The 12,898-nt window shown below is 33.6% G+C and overlaps 1 protein-coding gene across 2 annotated transcripts in view; it reads right to left on the reverse strand.

Annotated features, from left to right (window-relative positions):
- LOC143239155 (core histone macro-H2A.1-like) overlaps positions 1-12,898 on the reverse strand; it is a 30,110-nt gene that overhangs the window by 15,879 nt on the left and 1,333 nt on the right. For both annotated transcript variants that reach the window (XM_076480006.1, XM_076480005.1), the window contains exons 2-4: positions 8,121-8,227; positions 4,049-4,270; positions 2,736-2,828 (exon numbers count right to left, since the gene is read on the reverse strand). In XM_076480006.1, the coding sequence (XP_076336121.1) occupies positions 2,736-2,828; positions 4,049-4,270; positions 8,121-8,227 (422 nt within the window). The remainder of the gene's footprint in view (positions 1-2,735; positions 2,829-4,048; positions 4,271-8,120; positions 8,228-12,898) is intronic.

Genomic DNA, 12,898 nt, shown 5'->3' on the forward strand with positions numbered 1-12,898 from the left:
TTAGTACAAGTTATATTATTATTAAGTTCTACATTTATCTGACGAATTAATATGTAATTACGTAACTGACATTGCAAGTACACTACTATTTAGAGAGATGCTAACATATGTTTCTACAAAAAATACCAGTATATTGAGATGCTAATATGCTTCTACAAAAACACCAATACAATGAAGTGCTAACACGTTTCTACAGTACATCACTATGTAGAGAGATGCTAACATGTTTCTACAAAAACACCAGTACACTGAGATGCTAACACACATTTCTACAAGAACACCAGTAGACAGAAATGCTATCATATGTTTCTACAAAAACACCAGTAGACAGATATTTTAACATGTTTCTATAAAAACACCAGTTGACAGATATGTTTCTATAAAACACCAGTTGACAGATATTCTATAAAAACACCAGTAGACAGATATGTTAACATGCTTCTATAAAAACACAAGTACACAGAGATGCCAGCATATGTTTCTACAAAAACACCAGTACATTGAGATGCTGACACGTTTCTACAAGTACACCAATACACTGAGATGCTAACATGTTTCTACAAGTATGCCAATACTTAGAGAGATGCTAATGCGTGTTTCTACAAAAACACCAGTATACTGAGATGCTAACACACATTCCTACAAAAAAACCAGTAGACAGAGATGCTAACATATGTTTCTACAAAAACACCAGTGGATAGATATGCTAACATATGTTTCTACAAAAACACCAGTACATATAGATGCTACAATGTTTCTACAACATCATTAGATAGAGATGCCAACATGTTTCTACAAAACCATTAAGGAGAGATGCCAACATGTTTCTACAAAAACACCAGTCAATAGAGATGCCAGCATATGTTTCTACAAAAACACTAGTACTTAGAGATGCTAACATGTGTTTCTACAAGTACACCAGTAGACAGAGATGCTAACACATGTTTCTACAAAAACACCAGTACACTGAGATGCTAACACACATTTCTACAAGAACACCAGTAGACAGAGATGCTATCATATGTTTCTACAAAAACACCAGTAGACAGATATTTTAACATGTTTCTATAAAAACACCAGTTGACAGATATGTTAACGTGTTTCTATAAAAACACCAGTAGACAGATATGTTAACATGCTTCTATAAAAACACAAGTACACAGAGATGCCAGCATATGTTTCTACAAAAACACCAGTACATTGAGATGCTGACACGTTTCTACAAGTACACCAATACACTGAGATGCTAACATGTTTCTACAAGTATGCCAATACTTAGAGAGATGCTAATGCGTGTTTCTACAAAAACACCAGTATACTGAGATGCTAACACACATTCCTACAAAAAAACCAGTAGACAGAGATGCTAACATATGTTTCTACAAAAACACCAGTGGATAGATATGCTAACATATGTTTCTACAAAAACACCAGTACATATAGATGCTACAATGTTTCTACAACATCATTAGATAGAGATGCCAACATGTTTCTACAAAACCATTAAGGAGAGATGCCAACATGTTTCTACAAAAACACCAGTCAATAGAGATGCCAGCATATGTTTCTACAAAAACACTAGTACTTAGAGATGCTAACATGTGTTTCTACAAGTACACCAGTAGACAGAGATGCTAACACATGTTTCTACAAGTACACCAGTAGACAGAGATGCTAACACATGTTTTTACAAGTACACCAGTAGACAGAGATGCTAACACGTTTCTACAAGTACACCAGTAGACAGAGATGCTAACACGTTTCTACAAGAACACCAGTAGACAAAAATGCTAACACGTTTCTACAAGAACACCAGTTGACAGAGATGCTAACACGTTTCTACAAGAACACCAGTTAACAGAGATGCTAACACGTTTCTACAAGAACACCAGTTGACAGAGATGCTAACATGTTTCTACAAGAACACCAGTTGACAGAGATGCTAACATGTTTCTACAAGAACACCAGTAGACAGAGATGCTGACACGTTTCTACAAGAACACCAGTAGACAGAGATGCTAACATATGTTTTTACAAGTACACCAGTAGACAGAGATGCTAACACATTTCTACAAGTACACCAGTAGACAGAGATGCTAACATATGTTTTTACAAGTACACCAGTAGACAGAGATGCTAACACGTTTCTACAAGTACACCAGTAGACAGAGATGCTAACACGTTTCTACAAGAACACCAGTTGACAGAGATGCTAACACGTTTCTACAAGAACACCAGTTAACAGAGATGCTAACACGTTTCTACAAGAACACCAGTTGACAGAGATGCTAACATGTTTCTACAAGAACACCAGTAGACAGAGATGCTGACACGTTTCTACAAGAACACCAGTAGACAGAGATGCTAACATATGTTTTTACAAGTACACCAGTAGACAGAGATGCTAACACGTTTCTACAAGTACACCAGTAGACAGAGATGCTAACACGTTTCTACAAGAACACCAGTAGACAAAAATGCTAACACGTTTCTACAAGAGCACCAGTTGACAGAGATGCTAACACGTTTCTACAAGAACACCAGTTAACAGAGATGCTAACACGTTTCTACAAGAACACCAGTTGACAGAGATGCTAACATGTTTCTACAAGAACACCAGTAGACAGAGATGCTGACACGTTTCTACAAGAACACCAGTAGACAGAGATGCTAACATATGTTAGAATACCTATTGTTTGTTTTTAACTTTTCTATGGAATTCAGTGAAAGAATACCTTCTGTCCAAGGAACAATTTCTTTTCAGACAGCACAGTTATTTCCTTTTCTCCTCCTTGGCTATTCACCAAGTTCAGAATATCTTTTCCTCCCTAAAACAACAACAACATATCTGTTAAGTTTTGAAACCTATAGAAACATCAATTATAAGAAGTATAACTTGAAGAAATAAACTGACACTCATAACCACATATCACAACTACATTTAAAGAATCTAGAACCTAATAAAAATACTAGTTATGCTTTCAGTAATGTAGTATCCTGGATAAATTTCACAATTTAGTCCTAACTATATTAGTTTCAGTCCTTTCAAGATTATAGTGATTATTAATTATTGCTTTGTTGTGTCTGTAAAAACTCCTTCCTGTAAGAATTTGATATTATTATTATTTATAGTCACATGTTCTGTACTGAGATAATTCCAGGCCATTCAGTACATGTTTTACACTATACCTCTGTAGCTGTTATACTTATTTGTGCTGAAATAATATTGTTGAGATAAGTACATATTTGAATTTTCAACTTGCATAGAAATTAACTCTACGAAAACTTCCTTTATATAGTTAACACACACGTTTTAAACTGTATTTATACCCTCATTCACAAGTACACAGGGTTCTCTGTGAATCAGTGAGAAGTCTTTCATTTCCTAAGTGGGCATGGATATTTTATGTGAGTAATGAATAACAACCCAAGAACTGAATCTTCGTAAATTAAACTAGTCCTTGTCTCATCACAATGTTGCCATGGCAGTCTAAGATTTTGAAGTAACTTCAGAGAAATATGGTCTTAAACTCTAGTATATTTACTTTTTAAGATCACTGTTTATGATTAGTTATTACACCTCACATCCCTACTTGGTATAAATATTTTGCTTTGGTTGACAGTGCTAAAATTTAGTAATTTAGACAAAAGCTACACCAAAACAAAGATAAATTATATCCCATAATGTCCAGGTATAAGGTATACTTAAGCAAACCGTACACATGAAACTAAAATTAGTAAAACAGATTTTACATCAATATTGGCACTGCCTTATATCCAGCTACAATGTTTTGCTTGAAATTCTAGAATATCCACAGAAGTTTCAAAGGTTACACCTCAATGCAGACTTCAATAACTGTAATGAAATGTTACAAAATTGATCACAAAATACTAGTACGTGAAATGCTACAAGAGGTAACATGGAAGACGCTGTAGAAGTTAATATGGTTGATACTGAATGAGTACTTACAGTGCTGTTACATAACAACATAATTCCAAACCTCTGAAGGGGAAATACTTCTCAAGTTTATGATAAAATACCATTTACCTTTCCTTTTCCTTTACCCTTTCCTTTTCCAGGACTTGCAGGACCTTTCTTTGGAGTTATTTTTGGCTTTTTTGAAGCAATGACACCAGAAGAAGAGGCTGTAGAACCAGGGGAGTGTGATGTTGCAACCATCACAAATTTTCCACCTTTCTTCTTGGCCAGAAGCTCAGGGTGAATTTTTGGTAAAACTCCTCCAGATGCAATTGTGACACCTTTCAACAACTGTGGAACAGAAGCATCGTAAATAATTGTTTTACAATAACAATATTATTACAATTTGCAACATCAATTATTTCTAGCCACATTCCAATAGTACAGAATTATAGAAAAAAAAATGTCACCACCTAAAATCTACAATAATTAAAATTTGAAAGCACTCAAATATAAAACGTTTCCAATGTCAAAAAGAAAATTCCACTGATGAGTCAACTCTCCACTGATTTTTTTTCTTTAAATTATCTATTTGTTCAATAAAGTGGAAGGTACACACAAGACTATCTATCTCAAGGATGAACAGAAATCAACCAGATGTTAATCTAAGCACAAAGTACTTAGTAAAACACGATTTCCATATATTAACTAAACACATTAATAATAAATAAATTAATTCTGTCACATCTGAATTAGATAAAACTTATTATTTACTTAATTTTGCTCTCACCTCTTCCTGCTACTTCTGAAAATACTTTTTAAATTATTCCTTGCTAATCTACTCCATGGACTAGTTATATACAGTAGCTTTTAGAGCTAGACTCATAGGCATAAGTCACTAAGATATTTTATTTTAATAACTGTTCAAATTGCTTGCTATCAACTAGCATACACATATTATACAATATGTATAATAAACACATTTTGAGACACCCTGTATATGATATTAAATTATATATCTTATTTCAAATATATCATATCCTTTGTTCCTAGGGTATTGGTAATACTAATACCTATCTTACAAGTATTCTGTCTCTCAGATAGGAAATGCTAGTTTTGTACAGTTTCTTTTGCTCTTATCTTCCATCTGGCATTCTTCTTTCTTTTCTTACTCTCATGTATACTGCTTCCATAATTCTTAAATCTGACTCCATTTTATTTTCATATACAACAGCTCTCAACATTTACTTGGAATGAGATAACAAACTACCAGTTAGTGGATATTGAAGATTCGTACGTAACTGCACTCTAAAAAGGTTTAAAAATCTCTCATAGTTCCAGTAAAACTTTGACACAGATCTATAAAAGGTAGATAAGTTTAATCCATACACTGTGGCAGTACCACATTTGTTTCCTGTGTAGAATATTCTTTGTAATTCAATTATAATATTGTAATATTTGCTACATAATATAAATGCCAATGAAACAGTGTTAATTGTTATTGTATTCCTTCATCTTATGTTATTGTTGTCCTCAAAGATTTTATAGTTTGTATACAATATTTAGTGAAATCAGTCTTTTCAAAATGGCTCACTTTTACAACATAACTGGCTCAAAATCTTAAGACTCGTGTTTACAATAAAGAGAGAAGAATCAAATCCTGCAAGTTATGCAGGACAAACAAATATACATTTTATTGTAAATAGTCGACTGATAGGAATATTCTGTTGTCTTAACTGAATTACATGCTGATGACAGTTTTCAGACATGAGTGGCTTTCTACAAAGTATCTTTATGCTCATAAGGTTTAATTTTACTCGAGGCTTCATTGATATATCTACTTTAAACATGAACTTATATTATGACTATAGGACCAAATTTGAGAAGTGGTTCCACAAATAACTGATCACTGAAACCCTCAATAGCTGGCTTTCAGAGCAGGGGTGAGAACATCATAAAGAACTTACAAAACAAACATCTGCTAAAAGGAAAGGTCCCATTGTTTTATTTATCTATCTTATTTTATTCACTATTTTAGTGTTTTTTAGTAGCTGTTGTTTGTCCATATTACTTGTGCCCTGGTCATTTTTTATATTAACAAAACTCAGGTTAATTATACACTTGTGCCCAAAACAAAGAAGAGTTAATAGTATGAGTAATATTCCTATGAAAATAAACACATCTCAAAGAGATGGTTAAGAAAATAAATCAAAGTAACTGATGAAAAGACAACAATTAATATCAGAAATACGTATGCAAAAACGGCTCGTTTGGGTTGAGAAAATATTTTATGTAGAAGAGCAAACAACGTTTCGACCTTCTTCGGTCATTGTCAGGTTCACGAAGAAAGAAAGAAGTAACTGACCGGAAGCTGACCACATGTTTGGAAGGGGTTGTGTAACTGAGTGTCGGAATGTAAAGGGCGGTGTTAGATGTTTGAATATATAATTTTATTTTATTATATTTAATATAGGTATAAAGGCGTTCCTTTATATTGGTTTATTTTGGGTTTACATTGTTATATAAGTAAGGCTTCTTTAATTTTGCGTTTGTTTATGTTTGTTTCTTTATTTAGTATTTGAGTGTTTTCTATGGTTATGTTGTGTTTATTTGACTTGCAGTGTTCGAAAACGTGTGAAGGTGACTTTTTATGTTCTTTGAATCTGGTTTCCATTTTTTCTACTTGTTTCTCCAATATAGAAGTCGTGGCAGTTATCACATTGTATTTTATAAATAATGTTGGTACGGTGCTTGTCAGTGTAGTTTTTACATAGTATAGACCTCAGTTTTGTGCCTGGTTTTTGAATAAATTTGGAATTAACTGGAATGTCATATTTTGTTACTAGTTTTTGCCAAATATTGGTTATTTGTCTGCTGATGTCAGGAATATATGGTATGCAGCAGCATATGGTTTTGTAATTTTTTGATTCATGAGATATATTTACTTTTGTTGGTTGATTTTGTTTTCAGAAATTAATATCAGAAGCTCTACTACAAATCAAGTTTTATTATTCTTTCTATAAAGAAAAGTAAGAAAAATAACACTTTAAGTATTAAATACAAGTTGTTCAGAAATGAAAAATGAACAGTTTAAAACAACACAAGAAAAATACATGAAGGATTCATCACTGTCTATTGATGGAGGGTGACAATCTAATGAAGAATTCATCACTGCTTATTGATGGAGGGCTACAGTCTAATTCTATTTCAGCAAAGATTGAAACAATTCAAATTAACAAAGTTTTGTTCAAAACCTTGCAGAATGCACAAATAGATCTCTAGCAGTGTCATGAGGCAGTAGCTACATGTTCAATGAAAAGGTAAGTGGTATTTATGAAAGCACTTGTCACAGAAATCCATTTTTAAAACAATTTCCAAATAGTGTTATTCTGCACTAAGAAAACTACAGAGGTTCAAATATTCAATGACAAACAATCTCAGACACCTATGTTTGTCCAAAAGGTGTCCACTATTGTTCTGAATACCTAATTTATTGTTCATTACTCACTTTCACATGAGTAAAATAATTCCTCAGAATATTTATATTAAATAGTACTAGAATCAAATTATCACTATTTCAGATGCTGCTCTGTTCCTTACCAAATAGTCAGTATGGTAATGTAGAAAAGTGTCAAGAATAAAGTCCAATATTTCTTGTACCCAAGAAACAACACATTTTGTTCCTAAGAACAAAGGAACTTCTAACTGATATGTGTGTAAATACAAGATGTGTGTAAACGTTCAGCTAAAATTAACTAAGTTATAAATTCCCAACCAAATTCACCTTATGTAAATACAGTATAATATCTTTTCTAAATTGGAGAAAATGTTCATTTAAAGGACAGATAGTAAATGAAGTTTCTAACTGATACGTTCTAAATCCATTACACGTGTAACAGATACTTGTTGTATTTAGTCAAGTTAGTCAAAACATTACTTTTACTAAAATTCGAAACAATTATGCATTTTCAAAGTTTTGAGGTAATAAACAAAACATTATGGATATCTTTATTTCTTGGTTAAAAGTTGTTTATTAACTTACAAGGCCTGATTAATAGATAAATATTACTGAACTTGTCACATGGCCCAGTGACTTTTTTGGCTCAGCTTAAACTTTAGACTATTTACAAATGTAAATAAAACATACCCAAATCTCATCGGGTGTATTTAGAAATGTACATAAAACATATGTAAATCTTACCTGATGTAGTTCCTCGTCATTAGCAACAGCTAACAGGATATGTCTAGGTGTTACACGTCCCTTCTTGTTGTCTCTTGCTGCATTCCCTGCGAGCTCTAATATTTCCGCTGAAGAATAAACAGTTGTTGGATATTGTACAGTAAATCAACAACTATACCAAACATTGTTTGATGTTAAAAATACATTTAATTTAATATCTCTATTGTAACGAAAATTAATTTTGTGTAACGATGTATAAACCAACATCTTATCACAACAAAGCTAATTCTACATCCAATTATTACATTTGGTTCTTTCATGAGGTACTCTAGTGTTACCTCGGTACGTCACGTGACATTACCTCAGTAGATGTCACATTTTTTATTATCAGACATTACACATCCATCAGCAGCTGTCACACATTTCAGACCTTAGTCTGTCTTCTTAAACAACACTTTTCAGCAGCACCTTAGTTTGCCTGTCTTCTTAAACTACACGTTTCAACAGCACCTTAGCCTGCCTGTCTTCTTAAACTACACGTTTCAACAGCACCTTAGCCTGCCTGTCTTCTTAAACTACACGTTTCAACAGCACCTTAGCCTGCCTGTCTTCTTAAACTACACGTTTCAACAGCACCTTAGCCTGCCTGTCTTCTTAAACTGCACATTTCAACAGCACCTTAGTCTGCTTGTCTTTTTCAACATATTTCAACAGCACCTTAGTCTGTCTTCTTAAACAACACATTTCAACACCACCTTAGTCTGCCTGTCTTCTTAAACAACACATTTCAACAGCACCTTAGACTGCCTGTCTTCTTAAGCTACATGTTTGAACAGCACTTTAGTCTGTCTTCTTAAACTACATGTTTCAACAGTATCTTAGTCTGCCTGTCATATTAAGCTACATGTTTGAACAGCACTTTAGTCTGTCTTCTTAAACTACATGTTTCAACACTATCTTAGTATGCCTGTCTTCTTAAACTACATGTTTCAACAGCACCTTAGCCTGCCTGTCTTCTTAAACAACACATTTCAAAGCACCTTAGTCTGCTTGTCTTTTTCAACATGTTTGAACAGCACCTTAGTCTGTCTGTCTTCTTAAACAACACATTTCAACAGCACCTTAGACTGCCTGTCTTCTTAAGCTACATGTTTGAACAGCACTTTAGTCTGTCTTCTTAAACTACATGTTTCAACAGTATCTTAGTCTGCCTGTCATATTAAGCTACATGTTTGAACAGCACTTTAGTCTGTCTTCTTAAACTACATGTTTCAACACTATCTTAGTATGCCTGTCTTCTTAAACTACATGTTTCAACAGCACCTTAGCCTGCCTGTCTTCTTAAACAACACATTTCAAAGCACCTTAGTCTGCTTGTCTTTTTCAACATGTTTGAACAGCACCTTAGTCTGTCTGTCTTCTTAAACAACACATTTCAACAGCACCTTAGACTGCCTGTCTTCTTAAGCTACATGTTTGAACAGCACTTTAGTCTGTCTTCTTAAACTACATGTTTCAACAGTATCTTAGTCTGCCTGTCTTCTTAAACTACATGTTTCAACAGCACCTTAGTCTGTCTTCTTAAACTACATGTTCCAACAGCACCTTAGTCTGTCTTCTTAAACAACACATTTCAATAGCACCTTAGTCTGCCTGTCTTTTTCAACATGTTTGAACAGCACCTTAGTCTGCCTGTCTTCTTAAACTACATGTTTCAACAGTACCTTAGTCTGCCTGTCTTCTTAAACATGTTTCAACAGTACCTTAGTCTGCCTGTCTTCTTAAACTACATGTTTCAACAGTACCTTAGTCTGCCTGTCTTCTTAAACTACATGTTTCAACAGTACCTTAGTCTGCCTATCTTCTTAAACTACATGTTTTAACAGCATCTTAGCCTGCCTAACTTCTTAAACTACATGTTTCAACAGTACCTTAGTCTGCCAGTGTCCAGTAAATAAACAGTTAAGTGGGTGACACTTGAGAAACAATGGTACCAAAAATCTAGCACCAATAAAGAGAGCTATCAGAAACTGTTATTCTTCATTTTGAAAATTATGAAAAGGTATTTTTGAACAAAAGTTTCTATATTTTTTATTCACACACACACACACATATATATATATACATATACATGACATCTTAGTTTTGCCACCTCTAGGCCTATTTACAAATGCAGAGACGCCAACTATTTCAAATGACTGAGCGTAATGATTGTAGAGAGAGCCCATACAACCACTGGATACAGTTTTGAGTCAACCATGTCTGTGGATCCATCTGTGGCTAAACTGTAAACACTGTTAATAAGTATGCTTGAAATCATTTTGTCATCTTCACAACCCAACATTTGTACAATGGCTGTAGTTTTGGTTCTAGCACAGCCATATTTTTTTGCTATATTAGAGTCTGGGAACATTTTTCTGAATAAATGTCCTGCATCATCGGCTACAGCTAGGGGTAAATTATGAGCAATGACGAATTGTGTGAATATCATTTCTGCATTTATGGTTTCATATTCTGAATCCTTACTCATAAATGTTGTTATCTGCATTGTTTATGTTTTTACCTCAGCCTTTTGTTGGTGAGATGCTGATTTTGTATGTCTGGAACAATCATTTATCAGCCATGCGCCACAGAAAAATCGATGTGACAAACTGTACAAAACACATGACTGTCACTGACTTTTGATGCAATGACTGAATATTTTGCACTATACTCTTTCCTAAATTTTTGATTCATAGTTGTAGTCTTTTTAGATTTGCCATAAACAAGACAATCTGGTGAACGAGGCCTCTTTTTTTCCATCTTGTGAACGATCACATTGGTGTTTCTATGTCGCTTAGAAAATGAGAAATACGTATCTACGCGAGCGCTGATTGGCTGACAAGCACTGATGACATAACTATGGATTCCCCCACATACCCAGTATGGAGAAGCATCGCACTCAAACTATTGGTAGACGTCGGAGATACAAACATTTTTTTTATTATTTCAAGCACAAACATGATTATTGCAAGTACCCATTTGGACTATGTCTTTTATTTATTATCAAAATTTATTTGTATCTCACTAGAAATTTTCTTTTCACCCCTTTCAAGCCCTAGAGGAACAATTTATTACTTTATTGTATAGGCCTATATAATATATAATAATTTGGGAGTTGCAACAAGTCGTAATATTTGTCTGTATGAGCATATAGTCGTAATGGTTGGCATCTCTGCAAATGTCACCCCATTACTCTATATTTTACAGATCTTGGTCTCAACATTAAATTGCATGTTAGTGAAGACACAAGCACCAATAAGGTGCTGAACATATAAAACTTTCATAACAAATCCATTTAACAGAATCTATAAAACGCCCACAACAAATTGTTTGACAAACTGTCAGAAATACCACCAATCTATTTATGAGAAATGCTCAAAGCCTATGCAGATGTTCTAAACCTCAATTCACTATATCTAGTCTTATTTAACTAACATTACAAGTCTCTCACCTGATGCCACTAAACTACAGACTTGTTTTCCACACACTTCTTAATTTGTTCATTACAGCTCAAAATCAGAAGTGTGTAATAAACAGTTTTACATCAATCTTTTTTCTCAAGTAAGCTGCTGGACATGTTTCTCACAATCATAAAAATTCACTTTTATGTTTGATTCTACATAGGCAATAATCTAGTTCCTAGTAATATGTCATTTACAGTTACACTCGAAGCACCTATTTTCTCGTGGTATATTTCCTCCATTCTATAAAACTAGTCTATATACTAGTAATCTAGTTCCAACAGAGATATTAGGTGATTCATTACTGAATTGTTGTTGATGGACAAGAATCTAGTAATTCATGAAAAATAAAGGGTGGGTTATAATTTCGGTTTTTACCTTTGGTTGCCTGGAGGTAACTGAGGATGGACAGTTTTGGAAGGACCTCATGTTCACTTGTTGTGTATAAATTGTTTGCATGATTTATTTCAAAGCAGCCACAATTTCACAAAAAAACTCAAGATCTTCCCTTTCTCATTTGCCAGGGACCAGTGGGTGAGCATTAAAACCAAAAACAGGGTGTTGGTTCAAACTGACTGAATCAATAAAGATCTGTTATACATGAAAAAATTGCTCTCTTCATGCTGTACTCTGGTATGGGTAGTTTTGCTGGATCCAAAACCATGTGCTTTTTGGAAACACACAGTTAAAACCAGATATAATTCTTTTTATCCATTTTATTTCTAGAAAGAATAACACATTTAACTTTATCGTGTGGATTACATAATGCATGAATTAATACGTAGGTATATCTGCACAACTCAAACTGACAACATGTAAAAAACCTAACGAATTGAAATTGTAAACAAACTATATGTTGGCCTAGCAACAAGTTGTTTACATCATATCATAAGGTGTAAACAGACAACAACTTGTTTACATCATATCAAACAATATATTGTCCTGAGAACAGTTTGATATATCATATTACTGTATGCTGTTACAACAAAATAATGTGCTATAATAACATATGATGGAAGTGGTATGACTGATGTATCAATCACATCATGACATGAAATACAATGTGTAAAGGTTACTACTGTTACGTATCTTTCAATCATGTTATCTCAGACAATGTGATTATAAAATCTCTCCTATACTTTCACAGGTAAGTTCATACTTTATTATTAACATTTCATTGTTCACGATGTTCATTTAATTTATCCATCTAATATGAATATAGATGTATGAGTTTGGAACTGGTGGACTTTATTGGGACTAAATTAGCTCAGATCAAAAACCTAAATTCATGGAACT

The sequence above is a fragment of the Tachypleus tridentatus genome, chromosome 13, assembly GCF_004210375.1.
Source record: "Tachypleus tridentatus isolate NWPU-2018 chromosome 13, ASM421037v1, whole genome shotgun sequence".
Classification (NCBI taxonomy): domain Eukaryota; kingdom Metazoa; phylum Arthropoda; class Merostomata; order Xiphosura; family Limulidae; genus Tachypleus; species Tachypleus tridentatus.